Source organism: Antedon bifida, chromosome 2 (assembly GCF_963402885.1).
Source record: "Antedon bifida chromosome 2, ecAntBifi1.1, whole genome shotgun sequence".
Taxonomy (NCBI): Eukaryota; Metazoa; Echinodermata; class Crinoidea; order Comatulida; family Antedonidae; genus Antedon; species Antedon bifida.
The window spans coordinates 19,592,180-19,611,591 of record NC_136227.1 but is presented as its reverse complement, the minus strand read 5'-3'; the positions used below and the strand labels follow the sequence as shown (position 1 = coordinate 19,611,591).

At 33.5% G+C, this 19,412-nt stretch overlaps 1 protein-coding gene across 1 annotated transcript in view; it reads right to left on the bottom strand.

Moving 5' to 3' along the window:
• Positions 1 to 19,412, bottom strand: part of LOC144835137 (flotillin-2-like) — a 64,580-nt gene that overhangs the window by 39,413 nt on the left and 5,755 nt on the right. Inside the window, exons 2-3 of the mRNA XM_078690189.1 lie at positions 19,032 to 19,113; positions 15,471 to 15,685 (exon numbers count right to left, since the gene is read on the bottom strand). Of these exons, the coding sequence (XP_078546315.1) occupies positions 15,471 to 15,685; positions 19,032 to 19,113 (297 nt within the window). The remainder of the gene's footprint in view (positions 1 to 15,470; positions 15,686 to 19,031; positions 19,114 to 19,412) is intronic.

Below are 19,412 nucleotides of genomic sequence, written 5' to 3'. Positions count from 1 at the left end.
TACAGTAGTAGAAAACGAAGGAAGGACAGAAGCACACTAATTCTGCTTTCTCTCTACAACTTGCTTTTACAAATGCAGACAGAGAAAGAGATTCTAAGTGAAGTATCATTTTGTTTGAAAGAGGTTGATCATAAAGATATTACCTTAAATACAGAGAGTCGACGAAATCTAAATGATGTGGTTAAACTATATCCCTATATATGTCCGAGACACAAGAAAAACGATATCTGCACACATGGAAAGTACACATGCTTTTATCAAATATTTCTTCGCTCATGACCACCTGAACTACGACCGGTTACTTCCGCTGTATCAATTTCAAATTACAGATATTGGAGTTTATGAGAGGACATGTATGTGTGGGACTTGCTGGATTTACATCAATTGATCAGGGTCATTAAGCGTGGTATCATTGGAATAACACAAATTAATGATTTCATCAAAGCTGGCAAATCTAGTTGATGAGTTTGAAAGCCAACATTTAAAGAGAGATAATATCCCGATTAATGAAGAATGCTGCAATTCGCAATAAGGTGTTTGTTGGCCATGGCATGATGAAATTGGACAGAAAATGTTTGAGGCATTAGTAAAAGTCTTGTAGAAGGCAAACTGTCTATATGGGATCCTAAGAAAAAGATTAATATTGGCAAAAAATATATATGACGGTGAATACAGGTGACAAACTTATCAAAGTAAAAGAGGACTCCTATAGAGATAATTTGGCGGTGAAATGAGGTATTGCAGTACTTTTGCCAATTTGTTTCTGAACAAGCTTGTTGGGATCGCAGATCAGTCTGTGGAAGTTTGATGGATACAGTAGTAGAAAACGAAGGAGGGTCAACTTACTGTATCGCATTCAAGATTAGAATATTTCATTGAAGGACTTTGGCAGAGTTAGTTGTCATTTAACTGAAGAAGTTTATGAGATGTTATAATATGAAGAAGTGTACTGTCAGTACTATAGACCTCCTGATGGTCAACATTTTGTGTTAATGACCATGTTGTAGTCATAAGCATATCATTTTGTGTATTTCAATCTAATTTTATTTAACTTACACACGTTTTAATAAGAAATTTAACCCATTTTTCATTTTGAAATTCAAAATGGTCGCAATTTTGTGTTAATCACCAATGTTGTTGTCATAGGCCTATCATTTTATGTGATTTCAATCAACGTCATAACTTGCACATGTTTTAATAAGAAATTTAATCCATTTTTTAAAAATGGCAGCCATTTTGAAATTCAAAATGTCAGAATATTAATGAATATAGGTTTATAATAATTCTTATATAGCAGAGAACCCATATGAACTTAAAATATTATTCATAAAGGGTGTTACTTTGTCCAATATGGTACATTTATTAGATATTTTACGTATTGGCGGCCATCTTGGATTTAACACCCTTAAGCTTTTTTAAAAAAATGGCAACATATTTTTTTCATTACTTTACATCCTAAAGACACTAAATCAGCTGGAATTTTGCTTTTAACAAAAAAATGACACGAAATTACATAGTGGCCTACATTATATATTCAACATTGAATACTCTCCTGCTTAATTTGTATCGGTTTTATCGAAACAGTTAAAAAAACAGAAGCGGGTTGAAGGTTGCTGGCGAAGCTTTTAATCAGAGAGCCTTTATTCCAACTCGCATAGGAGGAACAAGGTGGTTGCCACATATCCAGAGAGCCCTGAAACAGCTGATTGATGGATATGAACCATTGCAGTCGCACCTTAATCAGGTAAATAATTTGATTAAAATAACAAATTTATATATGCGCATTTAATTTACATTGAAACATAAATTACTGTATTAAAAAATATTATTTTCACAGTTGCCAGTGCAGCGAGGAGTGTCAGGAGACGCACAAGCGAAAGCTAAAAACTTCCGGCGGCAACTATGCAGGAAAGACATAGTGCTCTTTGCCCATGTAATGTTGGATATTGTACAACTGTTATCAAAGGTATCATTCACAGCCCAACAATCCAGTTCCACAATAGCTGATGTTGCTGCATCAATTGAAGCAGCAAATGCGGTCTTAACGGACTATAAAGAAAAGTAAGAGATACTCTGTGAATCCTCATTAGTAAACTTTCTACAGAAAGAAATAATTTTTGCAAATAATGGGTCCAATTTGTATTATATATATATATAATATAAATCCAAAGGCAAATAACTGAAAAAATGACAATGCTGTGGGTATCAGTGGCTGGATCTCAATAGAGATACAAAAAAAAAGCGAAAATCTAAATCAAAACGATAAAGTAAAACAGCCAGAAAAATTAGCAGAGCTTTCGGGCAACACTAGCCCTTCATCAGTGCAATATATATATATATATATTTTTTTTTTCATTTATTTGTAAAGGAAGATGACACCGAAGTTTGAGGCCTTAAATGATGACGTCATGGATAAGTCAGAATTCAAAGGAGAGAAACTTGTTGGAAATGGGGAGAATGTTGAAACCTCAATAGTTAAAGTAATCTCTAACATTAGGTATCCCAATGAAGCGGATTTTCGTTAAGGCGATTTTAACACGTTCGTGAAATTTCAAAAAGTGACATGTCTTTGAAGTTAAAAATATACTATTTCTTATGTAGCCATATGAATAAAATGTATATGTCTAGAAAGATCTTGTTTAAGAGTTTATTTATATATATTTTTAATCTATGTTTATTAAATATTTTAATAGAAAACGCGAGTTAAAAAGGAGGTACAAAAGCCGGCGAGCCGAAATCGGCGCGCTAAAAATAACTTCGGAAAACACCTACCCATTTTCAAAACACGATCGCTCGGCGACCATAATAGGTGGTGGAGTAATTTTTGTTGCATGTTATAGCTTTAAATACTCTTTATTTTGATATGTAAATCGGTTATTATTATTATGTACATCCGCCTCAAATGTCAATTTTTCCGATAAAAATTTAATTTTTGAGTCTTTCTCATTATCAAAATCTGGGGAATTTAGTATTGAATTGAAGCTAATTTATATTTCTGTTTGATAAACTACATTGTTTTATTTGTCTTTGCGTGGTCGTCGTGCGAAGAGGCCAACAAGACCAACCACTTAAAAAAATAATCCCTATCGAAAATAAAAGTATTTACCATTTTCCTTGCAGGGGGGTTCAGTTCTCAGCTTATTACTAAATTACCGTCGCCCAGGCAATTTGCATGGTATGCATGTATTAGCGCGTTAAATTATGATTGGATACCCCCGCAGTGGACTGTTCCATTTTCGGAACTAGTCTTTCCTGCACACGAGGCATGGCGAAGAATGTCTCTTCTCATGGAATATTTGCTTCGAAACGTCAATTTTACCGATTTATTAAAGTATTTAATAAGTGGAGTATTTATCAAGCTACTATATAAAGCAAGTACGTTAGGAATAAATGGAATCGAACGCATAATAAGCACGGGCTTAATTCTAATTTTTAGCGGTTCGAAAATCAATTAAAATAATATTTATGATTATAATTAAAAATTAAAATTCTAGATTTATAAAAAAAATGTATACTTGCGAAAAATAATATTTAAAAAAAAAGAAACAATAGCCACACAGTTTTTTAACACAATATACATTTTTTTACATTTTAACATTTTTTAACAATATTTATGTTGTATTTCAGAAATACCTACCCGTCAATATAAATAATCTTACTAAAATACATATTACATTCTATGCAATGCAAAAAAAAAGAAGTCAATTCATACACTGGTTCAAAAGTTACGAATCATTTAAAATGGACCTGAAATGGACTTTCGATTTTCAAGAAATTCACACATGTTATTTAAATGTATCAAATTAACACAAACCCATACAAATAAAAACAAAATGTATAGTATTTTGAGAAAAAACGAAATTTTAAGATACCTTGGTAAATTAGCGAAAATTACTCACGCCCGATAATCCGTGAATGATCGACGGCCAGGAAAGATACGCGAAGCGCTGACACTAATACTAATTTATTCAATATATAATGTTGTTGAAATTTAGTGCCCTAAAATGTACTTTGTTCTAAAACCCGAATTTAGAAGGCCTAGGCCTACCTCCCAAACCTTTACTAGGCCTAGGCCCCAGCGCGCGGATCCTCCACCCACCCATGCGAGGCTCCGTTTCATGTGCATCCAAAGCGATATCAACAACTTGCTGCTCATTGTCAAGCCAAAGTAAAATATGAATCAAATTCGTTTTCGAACTGCCTTATTCGTGACTAATAAATTACCATCTCATATTACTAATTTAATTCTGCTAAACTAAAAACTAAAGAAACTAACACATTTATTTTAGCAGTATAAATTACGAACGATATACAAAATTCTATTTTTGAAAATACACGAACCGAAAAATATGGATACGCATCATTGCACACGGCGCTGTATCCTGGACAACGTTGCCAGGCTAACGTCGGTATTGCCAGAAAAAACCCGTCGATTTGGAGATTTTAAATCGTCATTTACTCGATAAATAACCGTTTATACGGTAATAATTTTATATAAAAAAATTCTAAATATGTTTCTGCAAAAGCACAAGCATTTTTTAGAAAATACTCCAAAGATTTCAAGAGTTATAGCCAAACAACTGCAAATTGTCCATTGGAGGGATAGGAATATATTCGCAAAGTGACGTCACCCGCGAATTTTTTTGATTTTCAAATGGGGCTTTCCCCAAAAGGGCGAATTTATATTTTGTAACAATATACATTCTAGCAACACCTAATAGCCCCCAAAACGTCATTCTAAAATGAAAAAAATCGAAAATCCATTTCAGGTCCATTTTAAAGACAGGAACTTTTTGAGCATTTTTGAGACATTTGGAAAAAATGAGCGCAAAAAGCCCTAAGACCAATTTTGGAGGGCGATATCTAAAAAAAAAATGTTGAGGATCCCCCCAAAAAAAATAGTCTTGTACAACTCTGTGGTATCTATGGGTTTAGCAAAAATTAGAACTTTCAAGTTATTAATATAAAAGTTATAACCCTTGAAAAATGGTTCCAAATATAATTGGAAAAAATGCCATTTTTCAACCAAAAATCATCGTTTTTTGGCAACTTCAACGGACGATAACTTTTGAATGGATATTCCGATTTCAATCATTTAAATTGCAAAAGTTTATGTTCAGTAAGTTCCTTTTGATTAAAAGTACCATCATTAATTTGAAATTTTACATTGGGATACCTACTAACATCCAGTCGACATTAAAGGGTAGGTTTTCCGACATGCAAGATGGATTGCTACATGCCTTTAGAATAAGCAGTTTCAAGTTTTGGCCTGCTTCAATTAAAGATACGAAAGGTATATTAAATTTAAATATGATAGTTTTTTATTTTTAATTATAATACTAGTATTCAGTCATATAATATATTTGTTTATTTCTTTCAACTGTAGACTTGGCAATGAAGAGATACATCTCATTGTAGAAAAACTCAATGAATCAATAACAGCTGCCAATGTATCTCAAGACGAGTTAGATTTGGAATGGAATCTGTTAAAGAAAAGAGTTTATGCAAGGTACATTATTCAATCATCATTTTATTAAAATTCCTAAATATTTTTTCCACACTACCGAAATAAAAATAAATGTTCTATTTCTTGGTAGACAATCTTAAATCATTAACTAGAATTTAATTCGTCACTTTGACGAATTATAGGTGATCATTTTTATCATTTTAATGAAATTAATTTTTTTTTTACATGCACGTACGTTAACATACGATCAGAAAATGTTGATGTATGCCATCCTATTATACGCTTATAGCGTTGAGTTGAGCCTATTATATGCCATATACAATATGTACAGTATATAATGTATATATATATACAGTGTAGCATAGGTGAAATTACGGGACACACATCATGTTCTAATTTTTTGGTATGATGGAATTATCAAAATAAACTTGAAGATAACAATTTCGAAAGATAATGAATTGAGCAAATAAATATAAGAATTGGAAGAGAATTTGGCACGTAGAAGCGCTGTGCGCGCTCTTTGAAATTTGTATAACTTTGACGAAAAAGATGAAAAAACTACTTTTAAACTTTAACTGGCCATATGTTAACGTCACAACATCCGATATGCTTGATTTTTATATGAATTCATATCTACATTTCATCAGCTTCCATAATAAATTATAATCATCAAGGTAAACTAACAGTAGGTATCCCAATGAAAGCGCACAGAGGGGTATCACTTTTGAAATATTAACAAAATTCGAATAAGTAGTATGACTTTGATGGTAAATAAATCGTATTCACTCTTAATTAATACTTACAAAATTTATATTGTTTGAAAGTACTTGTTTTAATCTATGTATAAGTGTGTTTACAATTAAAATTAATGAAGTAGTTGCCGAGAAAATGCGATTTTAAAACGGTTCTAAAATCCTGTCGAGCCGATTTCCGCGCGTTGAAAACCTCATCGGAAAATCCCCATCAGTTTTCAAAACACGATCGCACGATTACCATTGAAGCTAGCGGATTAATTTTTGTTGTATGTTATCAGGCTTTAAATGAGCTTTAATTTGATATGAAAATCGTCTTTTATAAATAGATTTTTAGTAACGAAAAGTCAATTTTTGTGACAAAAATCCAATTTTGAATCACCGTTTATGGAAAAATATTATGGATTTTGGTATTAAATTATAGCTAAATCTACATTGAAATCGATAAAACATAGATTACAAACGTATTGTGCATGGTAATTGTGCGAACTACATTTTAAAATGGTGCATGAGTCGTAAATCCCGTTCAGAATTTTAAAGATTCAACCATTATAATCCGGTGAATATTGTAGTGAGTAAAATATTGTACTGTGAAATACGCGCTAGTTTGTTGTGACGTTTTCCGTTTAATACATTATTGCACCCTATCAGCGAATGGTACGTTCCATATTTTGAACACGTTTAGTTTTCCTCGCTCGAGTTCGGCCAGCTCCTCGACGCGAGATGTGTGACAGCAGCGATGTCGGAGATTGACATGTCCTTTTCCGTCGTAGAATATCTGGTTTTACGCATTAATTTAACAACTTAAAATTGGTGTAATGTGCGGATGTGCGGAAGATTTATTATGCAAGTATACAATGCAAATGCGTTAGGTTTAAATGTACCGAAGAAATTTATTAAGCTAATTTACCAACGTTACATTTGACTCTGTATACGGCGGCCGAAAGTCATTAACTGCGACCGAAATACTTTTACGGGAGCGACTGCTGATCGCGAGTAAGCCGTTACTTGGCCTAAACTTTAGCTCCGTATTTCAATTTAATAACGTACTTACGGTTAGAAATACGAAAAGAAAACCATTTTTATAATGTTATATATACTATTCATGTAAACAATTAATTGTTTTAATTAACATTGATTATTTTAAACGAGTTTATTTTGACCCATTGTGTGTTTGCCTAAGAGAGCATCTTAGCCTGGCTTTTGGATTTGGTGTCATAATCATACGGCCCTAAAATCTTGTTTTACGTATTCAAAAGTTATATATAATTTAGTATTTATGATTGAAATTATGAAAATAAAGTATATTAAAATAAAATAATAATCATACTTACCTAAAATTAGTGTGAAAGAAAGGAAACAGTGCACACAGTTTTTAACATACTTTTTCATTTTTTTTTTATAATTTTAAATTTCACCATTAAACAAATATTTTTTTTTTATATTACACATATCAAATATATTTATTAATGAAATATACACTACATTCTAACAAGTACAAAAAAAAATTAAATGAATTAGTACAGTAGTTCAAAAGTTACAGATCATTGAAAAATTGCAGTTTTTTCATTTTTTAGGGAATTCCAGCAAAAATGGGCGCAAAATGCTTTCGGACCAACTTTGCGGACCAATAATTTTAAAAATAGGTTTCGTTGAGACTCCAAAAAAAATAGAGTTGTACAACTCTGTGATATCTATAGGTTTAAAAAAAATCAAAACTTTTAACTGATTATTGTAAAAGTTATAACCTTTTAAAAATGCTTCCAATTTTAACTGCAAAAAACACCATTTTTAGGCAAAAAATCGAGTATTTTTTTACCACTTTAAATAACCATAACTTCAGAACGGGTAATCGGATTTCAATCATTTAAATTGCAAAATGCTAATTACATTAAGTTCTTTGTGGTTAACTGAAAGAAAAAGTAAACAAATTAATCTAAATTTTTTCATTGGGATACCTACTAACAGCATAGGCCTTCGTCGAGCTGTTAAGAGCGAGCTCCGCTAGGCCCCAATAGTTGCTTTCAACTCAAATATTCCCGCCTACACCATTGATTGTAAAGGGGACTACAGTAGATGACAATGACTAACGCAACCGGCCTGAGCTATGACTGGATTTAATTCGCTACCACAATTTTAACGCTATTTTATGCAATAGGCCTACATGAACAAGTTTTATTACATTTTAACCTGCTGTTTTTCTGAATTTTAACCTGCTGTTTTTACCGAATCTTAGCCTGCTATTTTTTAGTATTGATTTTGATCTTCCTGTGCTGTTTTTAACGTTATTGTACACTGACTGATCTTTTATGGCGGGAAGTATGAATGGTATTTTTCTGGCGCTGTCGCTATATGTTATGGTGTTAAAAAGATCACACCATCATCTTGAACATGAACAAGTCATTCAAAAGTTATGCCCTTCTTCAATTTATCTGGATAACCGTACATCGAAAGATTTCAAGAATGTAGTCAGTGAGTGTTATACGTACTTATTTACATCAACCAAAAAATTCTCGCATTATGATTATAATTTTCATCGGAACCCCAGACAGCTTGCATGTAGAACTTTAATTATCTGTTTACTATGGTGTGGTGACATCGAATCCAACCCTGGACCAGCGAATGTACCTGTATCAAACAATTGTTGTGGTAAATGTCAACGGCACGTCACTACCAGAAGCAGAGCCATATCGTGTGATGAGTGTAATAAGTGGACTTATATAAAGTGTACTGATGGTTTCATGACGCCCAAAAGATACAAGTACATTGTAAACAACAATACTGAATTTGATTATGTATGCGTGGAATGCAGCTGGAAACATCTCCCATTTGATTCCTGTGGAAATCATAACGATGACATAGGATTAGGAACGCCACCCCCATTATTTAATTATAACGTCGCTCCTGAAGACTTCACGCGGTTTAAACAGAAAGGAATACACATTCTACACTTAAATACAAGATCAATGATCCCCAAACTATCGGAACTGCGCGATATTGCATATAAAAGTAAAGCTGGTATTATCTCCATTAGCGAAACATGGGTTGGTGATTCGGTATCCGACAACGAAATTAAAATTGAAGGTTATTCAGTTCTACAAAGAGATCGCGACCGCAAAGGCGGTGGCGTATGTACGTATATAAGGGATGACATCGCGTTTAACCGGCGTTCAGATTTTGAATCCGACGAAGCTGAAGTACTTTGGATTGAACTGAACCTGCCTAAAACCAAACCCATTATAATTGGAACATGTTACAGACCACCAAAGCAAACGAACTTTCTAACTCTGTTTGAAAATATGTTATCTAAAATTGGAATGGACAGTGAATTAATTGTTGTAGGCGATTTTAATATATGTACTTTTACAAAGTCATCTTTATTGAATAGCTATAATCAAATTCTAAATATGTTTAGTTTAAGTAATAAAGTAACTGAACCAACTAGGATATGCCCTACAGTAGCTTCATGCCTCTATCATATATTATGTAATAATGAGAATAAGATAAGCAAATCGGGTACAATCGCAACAGGTCTAAGCGATCATTTAATGACATTTTGTACACGGAAAACTATTAAACTTAAGTTCAATGGACATAAAAATGTATATATCAGATCACTAAAAAACTATGTCAACGGCACGTCACTACCAGAAGCAGAGCCATATCGTGTGATGCGTGTAATAAGTGGACTTATATAAAGTGTACTGATGGTTTCATGACGCCCAAAAGATACAAGTACATTGTAAACAACAATACTGAATTTGATTATGTATGCGTGGAATGCAGCTGGAAACATCTCCCATTTGATTCCTGTGGAAATCATAACGATGACATAGGATTAGGAACGCCACCCCCATTATTTAATTATAACGTCGCTCCTGAAGACTTCACGCGGTTTAAACAGAAAGGAATACACATTCTACACTTAAATACAAGATCAATGATCCCCAAACTATCGGAACTGCGCGATATTGCATATAAAAGTAAAGCTGGTATTATCTCCATTAGCGAAACATGGGTTGATGATTCGGTATCCGACAACGAAATTAAAATTGAAGGTTATTCAGTTCTACAAAGAGATCGCGACCGCAAAGGCAAATTCTAAATATGTTTAGTTTAAGTAATAAAGTACTGAACCAACTAGGATATGCCCTACAGTAGCTTCATGCCTCTATCATATATTATGTAATAATGAGAATAAGATAAGCAAATCGGGTACAATCGCAACAGGTCTAAGCGATCATTTAATGACATTTTGTACACGGAAAACTATTAAACTTAAGTTCAATGGACATAAAAATGTATATATCAGATCACTAAAAAACTATACCGTTGATCAATTTAGAAACATACTAATTAGTAATAGATATCGATTGGTCAGTAGTTACCTCTATCGGAGATGTAAATGAAGCTCTGTATAAATTTAATGCATTACTTTTGGCTGCTATTGATTCCATTGCCCCCCTTAAAAACATTAGGATGAAACAAAGAACGGAACCATGGTTAACTAGAGAAATATTACAAGACATTAAAACCAGAGATAAATTATTAAATATGTATAATAAAAACAAGAATAATACCGACTTATTAATACAATTTCGCAAACTAAGAAATAAAATACAGCGTGATATAAATAAAGCTAAATCTAATCATTTGTTAAACAAGGCTGAAGAAAATATAAATAACCCTAAAAAATGATGGAAAATGTTTAAAGGTCTAGGTTATAGTAATAAATCTAAGGATAGTGCTAAAACGGTTATTGACCTGCCCAATGGTACTAAATGTTTCTACCCAGCCAAAATTGCTTCTTGCTTCAACGAATATTTTACTACTATTGCAGCCAATTTGGTCAGTAAACTTCCATCCCCTAAGAATGTGTATGACTGTACGTCGTCCAAACTTAAGGATTTCTATAGAACCGTTAGTGGCAATAACTTTATGCTCAACTCAGTGGACGAAGACTTTATATATAGTGAATTAAACTTACTTAATGCGACAAAAAGCATGGGTGTCGATAAGATACCTCCCCGCTTCATAAAAGATGGGGCTGAAATTCTAAAAGTTCCCATTACCTACATAATTAATTTATCAATTAGTACCAGTACAGTCCCAGAAGACATGAAAAAGGCCAAGGTCATACCTCTTTATAAAAAAGGTAGTAGAACCGATATTGGAAACTATCGCCCTATAAGTATACTCAGTACAATGTCTAAAATTTTAGAGAAGGCTGTTTTTATTCAAATCGAAAAATACCTTACCGAAAACAATGTATTGTATAAATATCAATCTGGATTTCGAGCTGCCTTCTCTACTGACACATGTTTGATAGACTTAGTTGATTCCCTTAAAACCCAAACTTCTAAGGGAAATTTCTCGGGTATGGTGTTGGTCGATTTAAAGAAGGCTTTTGACACTGTGGATCATGACATTTTATGTAATAAGCTTAAATTAATGGGTATTGGATCTATTGAATGGTTCAAATCTTACTTGTCAATAAGAAAGCAAATAGTAACTGTTGATGATCATTGCTCTCAATCGTGTACTGTTACATGCGGGGTTCCTCAAGGAAGTATCCTTGGACCCCTTTTGTTCTTATGTTTTGTTAATGACATGGTAACTTGTATTGATCCTGATTGTAAACTCCTTCTATATGCTGATGACAGTGCAATTGTTTATTCACACAGAAATCCAGATATTATTTCTAAGAAGCTAGGGTCAACACTAGACTCCTTGTGTGATTGGCTTGTGGACAATAAATTAACAATTAACCTGGATAAAACTGAATGTATACTATTTGGTTCTAAGAGAAAAACTAAAAATGTTAACAATTTTAATGTCTCAACAAACGGTAACAATATCAACACTAGTAATTGTGTCAAGTATCTGGGTATTGAAATAGATCAAAATTTAACGTGTTCTGAATATGCATGTAAAACCATTAAGAAAATAAATAATAGGCTTAAGTTTATGTACCGCCAACATAAGATACTAAGTTGTAAGAATCGTAAACTATTATGCTCTGCTCTCATCCAATGTGTTTTTGATTATGCTGCATCTTCTTGGTTCTGTGGAACCAGTAAAGCATCCAAAGAAAACTACAAATTGCTCAAAACAAAATGGTTAGACTCATAAAAGGAGTTGAACCCAGAAGACATATAGGTGCTGATCAATTAGACGATTATGGATTGTTAAATGTAAAATATCGAGTAAAGTTCTTGCAAATTAGCCAAGTTCATAAGATATTTATGGGCAGAAGTGCTTCATACCTAAATGAAAACTTTCGTAGAGTTAATAACTTAAAGGTCACTTCACTCGTGGTAGTAAATTCAATTTCATTGTATCTAAAGTCCAAGGCATAGAATGCAATACATTCTATTTTAATGCAATCAGAGAATGGAATAACCTTCCTGACTATATTAAACAAATTTCCAACACATCTAAATTTAAAACTGAATTGAAACAATATTTCAAAATTAAACATAGATAAATTATTATTGTGCCATTATATCAGATGTTTTACTTATATATTTATGAACCCCGTCTCATAATGTTTGTTTTGTTAAAATTATAATTACTATCTTTTTTGGGACCACATTGGAATTACGTTGTTCTACTTTAAACGACTTTATGTGTTTTCCCGTGCATCGTCAGACTTCATTAATCCCGCCATTTTTATTTGCTTTTTTGATGTATTTTAATATTTAAGGTGATAATATATATTATTGATGTATTTTATAATGTTATGTATTGAGATGCCAAATAAATGAAAGAAAGAAAGAAAACCTTCAATTATGAAGAGCTGTAAGATATTCAAATTTACGGCGAAGGTGAAATTACACGACCTACGTTATTCAAGTTTTTACGCGTCATGACGTCATAAAAATAAAAATAGTGGCAAGTCATGAGAAAGTCAATTAATTGTGCAATCACATACTAAAATTTGAGTGAAAATCGGGCACAAAATAACAGAGATGCGTTCTATTGAATGTGATAAAATATGACGAAAGAGAAAAAAAACTTAATTTTAAATTCAAGTGGCCATTTGATGACTTCACAACATTTTGTACGTGAAATGTGTACATGAATTCATATCTACAACTCAATGGCTTCCAGAAAAAGTAAAAAAAATTGGGGGTCATCGTGCATTCTGAAGAATTATTTTCATTTTAAAAATGCCTTATTTTTCACCATTTTCAGCACTTTTATGCAATTAATGTGCGCATTTTGTCATTTTTAACCTCCTCGTATAGCGTTATTTTAAGTCGGAACGGACTCAAATTTGGTAAATGTACTAAGGATGGTGAGTAGAATGCGATTTGTACAAAACAATTCGTATTTTTTACGCTTTTTAAGTACAGCGCGCGCAAAAACGTGTTTTTGCACAGTAATTTTTTAAAACGTGCAAATGGCCTAATTCATGCTCTAAATTGATCAAAACTTAATTTCAAGCTTTTTTAATTTTTAACGCGTGATTTCACGTGCATGACCTTGAAACGCGCAAGTTTTTATTTGCTAATATTTTAATAAATACATAAATTAATTTGCTACACTTTTAGGTACAGCAATATTTTCCAGGCCAAATGGGAAGAAATCATCCCTTCAATTAAAGAAGAACTTCCCAACATTTCTTCTAGTGAAGCTCTGCTGAAGCTGAAAGGGACTTTAGCAGAACGAAACAGCTCAAAAACTAAATATAGGTCATGTCTTCAGGATGATCGGGTCACTGACCAGATGGTCATAATGATGCAGTCAGATAAAATTTTGCAATATGATCCGCTACCTGCAATCAACTTGTGGACGCTACCTGCAATCAACTCCACCGACACGGTGGAGTTATCAGACGGACTGGTAAAATGGAAGATGATTCACAAGAAGAAGAGCAGGAATCAGATGATGAGGCAGACTTTAATGTATATGACAGTGACTGACAGTGACTTTTGAATTCTCGTTTGTGTGCAAAAACAAATTTACAAGTCAATAAAAAAATAAAATGTTATTAGTAAAACATTGTTGTTCATTGAGTTTTCTTATCAAAAGATCAATTTTTTTTAAATTGCTACCGCACTGTTATGCTGAGGGTCGAATGAGTATACTAAATGATTTAAAGATGTTTGTGTTTGGAAAAAATTAGTGGGCTAGTAAAATAGTGTATGGGCTAGTGAAATCTGCAGTGAGCTAGCCCAGGGGGCTAGTAGCATGAAAAAGATAAATCGGGCCCTGTACAGTTAGTAATCCAATGGGGAAAAAAGGATGGATGTTCTGAAAGAAAACATTTATAAAATGACTCAAGGAAGAAATGATTAGTAAACTAGAAACAGTAACACAGTTATGTAGAGAAAAGGAAATAAAATGTGACAAAATCCAGGGAAGAGTTGAGGCTTTAATTAGTGAAAAGGAAAATTGGAAGAGGAAAGAATACATGACAAAAATGATTTGAGTAATTAACTTACATAAAATAGTAGAAGAGAAAAATTATGAGTTAAGTAATATAAGAAAACAAAAATCTTAGGAAAGAATTAGGATCAAAAGCTTTAGAGAATATTAAGAATGAAAAACAGATGCTTAAAAACCAAAAGAAGATAAATAGTTATAAGAGGTTGATAATAGAAAGCTCAACATTTAAAAAAAAAAAAAAAAATTCTAATGATCAGGTTACAAAGATTAAAAGTGAGAATGACAAGTTAGTTAATGAAATAACTGTTTTACATGACCAAATAAATGTTAACAGTATCAAAGAAATGAAAGTTGGTAAAAGGTATAAAGATTGTGTAGATGTTATTTGTAATGAGGTCAGGTGGAGAACAAGGTATAGGTACTCAGGTAGCTGGTAATGCTAGTGTAGCAGAAGATTTGTTTAATGTTAAATTAAGTTCTGTACCCTGTGCAGATACTGCAAATAATGTTATTGATAGGGCTTTTGTTTTGTCTAATTATCAATTGAAAGTAATTAAGGAGTGTTAATTTTTGGGATTTGCATGGGGACGGAACATCATGAGGGGGAAAACATTTTGGGGTAAGCAATTTCTACTATTGGTTTATCAGCTGTTTCACAGCCCTTTCTTGGCATCATATATCTGACGACCTTTGGTACATTATCACAAAACAGTGATTCAAAATTGGGGCTTTGCTGCCGTATTCGCTACTGTGTGAAGGGAAGACAAAAAGAAACCACATGTTTTCGCACTTCAGTCGACCGTTTTCTCTAAATTCAAGGCATGTATAAATAGAAGAAAAAGAGAAAACAATCTTACCAAGAATAGCTCTCAAGTGTCCTTCCAAAGTTTGTAAGATTACTTCTTCAATTTCTTGGGTAGTTTTACCAAGGAATTGTTCACAAGCTGTGGCGAGCAGTTCAGATTCTGTCATCACTTTACACTGGGCTACACCAGTAACAGTCAATGGCACACCATGGCATGTTTCAACATTCTCACACCGAGGATTAAGAGTCATCACTTCTAGAGTTATTCTAAAAAAAAAAAAAATTAAATCAGAAACTACAGGTTCTCAAGAAAAATGATGTTGACACACAGAAACTTAAAGGGGAATTCTGGGTTTAAAATTGCTTTTAAATATCGTTTATTTATTAAATAAAAAATATTATAACAATATAGACATGTCAGAATGAAGAAGTAATAACGAGAAATTAAAAAAAATAAATTTCATATACATTTTAGGGTAAATTCATGGAAAGTATGTTTTTCATCAGCTTAGGGAAGCTCATTAATATTCATAAAATATTCACAATATCACGTCATCAGTGGATTCCAAACTCGCGACATTATGTTGTGTTTGTCAACTAATTTACATCTCTCTCCCCTGTCAAACGACGACCACCCGATCATTGTGAAATACATTTTTTGTAGATTTTCTAAGCTAGGCCTAATGTGTAATAATAACAGTAGTAGCATATATTTATTTATTTGACATTTAATGAAATACAAAATTTAGTACAGATCATGGAGTCATAAATTTTACTATTTTTATACCTCTATAGTACAGATCGTATTATCGGCTTCACGTACTAGGCCTAGCCTAAATTATTTTTTTCTTATGGGTGAGTCTGAGAGCCTATACCATTCCGGTAGGTCGAGTCGACCTTCGATCAAATACTGTACATCATTCATGTTGTGATTATAGACGGGGTATATTCGACCCGTCTGCTTATCATGTGACGATGCCAGACATGGGCAGAGAGCACGTGTATCGTCGTCTCGCTCCTCAGCAGGAATGTACAGTATACGTTACGCTTCATTGATTTGAAGAAGGCTTTTCCCTAAGTCAGTGCGAAAATCGGCAAACGTAAACTGAATCTCCAAATGATTTTACACAATTGTGATGAATTTTCATAGAAAATTGACTTTATAAATGGGAAGACCGACTAAAATTACATCAGATAAGTATAATTTTACAAAAGTAATAGATATGGTTAATGATAACGAGTCAGATTGACCATTTCACGAATTTCCTATTCTGTAACCACAGTGTGATTTTGCCGTAGCTGCACTTGTAATCTGGCCTCATTTCACAGCCTTCGTTCTGCTTCACTGGGCGCTTATATAAATTGAAACTTTTACCGTTCAAGAGACAAACAAATATATTTTTTACTATTCATTTTAAACCCGGAACCCCCCTTTAATCAGGATCTATTGAGTTTCCAAAATTCAAGCAAGTTTATTTACCTCCCATAAAGCCTGGTTTCCATTAAAATCGATACACTGTCGCTGCGACAATTGCTACGATGTTCCCGACGCAATCCGGGAAGGTTCCCCGATTCATCATGGGCGCAAGCACTTTGCCCAGAACCTGCGAGTTCTTTTTTCGTTTTGTTGTTTTTTTACTTTGTTTAAGCATTCAATAACAAAGAAGCTTCTTTGCCATAATAATACTGTTTGTTGACCACCATATTGGCGAAAAACTTGCACATAAAAATTCCGCCCAGAAGAATGCAATTATTTTGGGTTACGCACTTTTTTTTTGGCACTGGTCTTTATGCGCCAGTCCTGATGAGCCACTGGTTATATTCACGAAAGATCTATTCTTTGTATACTGCTTCGTATCTATGCGTAACCTGTTGTAGCATACGAGTAGGTAGATTGTAGGTCATTGTTCTCTGAACGTAGCCTATGTACGAAGTATTGTTTGTAGCAGTAGCAGCCTACGATGTATTGTATATGAAATGATAATTATCATTCGTTAAAGCATTTTTTATACACCATAAGATTGAAAATGCTGATAATATTGAGATTGAAAGGGCTCATAGGTCTGGTATCTCAGTCTGTTCCATTGGTAGTAAGCCTACATGCCCTCATCCCATTTTCATCAAAGTTCTTTGATACAGAGACCAGGAAATTTATTTTAATTTATTCTCAGGTGAACGTCATAACCGACGATGTTAGAGAAGGCAGGAAATCACTGGTTAAATTACGTGAAAAATATAGGAACGAGGGCAGTTACGCATTCATTCCATGGTCGGTGCCAGCGTGCTTAATAATTAAAACTCAAAATGACGGTAGTAGGCGTATTCTTGCTGCTGATCTTGAGAAGTAATTTAAATACAACAATCTATGACTGACTGATTGCAGAGATTTCGAATGGTGGTTTATGGGCGCAAGCACTTTGTCCAGAACCTGCGAGTTTATTTTCGTTTTGTTGCTTTTCTACTTTGTTTAAGCATTCAATAACAAAGAAGCTTCTTTGCCATAATAATACTGTTTGTTGACCACCATATTGGCGAAAAACTTGCATCGAGCAACAAACAACAGAAGCGTAAGAAAAAAGTCCAGTTAAGGATCGTTATCAGCTCGTGCGCCTGTGGTTCAGCACGATCAAAACAACGTTCACTTTTGTTCAACTTAACGGAAGAGACGTAACAAACGTTAGCATTTCAAAATCTTACATCGACAGGAAACCAGGCTTTATACAGTAGGACGCCGCCTATGCTATATAACCTGCTCGAGAGAACCGATATGGTCCCACATTATCACCTCTGTCATTTGTCTATCGAATTATGTATGTTTCGTCGGCTTTTTAGCGTGTTGTTGCCGCATGATTTGTGACTTATACGATATAGATCACTAAAGATTGTGTGTATTCGGACCCCAAAAAGATGTCGACTTAGACAAATTTAGACTTACAAATAAAAATTACACAGTAATATTGCAAGCCATGTGACCCACATTCGTCCAATCAAATTACAGGAATTTATTTAGGTGTTATAGTAAATAGTAAATACTCTTATAGCCTTATACAGTAGTAGTAGAATAATACATATTTTTATAATTTGTTAGGTACTAAAATAAACCATAATTAATATTTTTAAGTAATAATAATAAGAATTACTAGGCCTAGCTAGCCAAGGGCCAGGCATGTTTAGGGCCCTACGAGTCCTGATATGATATTACATAGGCCTCCATCATAGGCTAGAATAGTTTAGCTATAACTATACCTACTTAGTGAGGAAGACTAGGCATAAACCTATGTAGGAAGGCGGCTGACTTTCTTAGCTACCTGTAAAAGTACTCTCGGTCATCATTTTTTAGAGTTTAGTTTCGGACATTCTTGGTAGATTTTCCTTTTAATTTATTAATCTTTGTATATCTTTGTCATGGAATGGAATAATGAATAAAAGTGGGCGACACCCACGAAAGAGAGAAAAAAAAGTGCCTCTTGTACACCGACATATAGTGTAAGTAAAAATAAACATCATAAAACGTATGGTCACATTATTAACGGCTGTAACAGCAACTACTGTACTGTAGTATAAATTTTTCACAGCCAATCATAAGATCATACAAAAAATAGCTTGTACTTACTTCTGAACATCAGTTACAGCACACCAAGCCCAAGCCCATCCACCAATAACATACTTCTTGGCTTCATTGCCACAGCAGCCACCTATAAATAATGTTTACAGGGATTATGGATGATTCTATGAGGTTGGGTCAGAAAGTGTGACATATATGTCACACTTTAAAATGAAAGTTGATATTGTGAAATGATGTTACCCACAATATATCAAAAGTTCTCCACGAAATATTTGGATAATTTTGAGCAATGGCCTCTCAAACGTACACCACTGCAAAAACGGCACTTTTTGAGGTCAGGAGTTACTTTTATGGGCCAATATCTTTACAGGTACTTGATCAAATGTTATTATACTTTCTCTGCGAATAGTCTAGTATATTGTGAACACT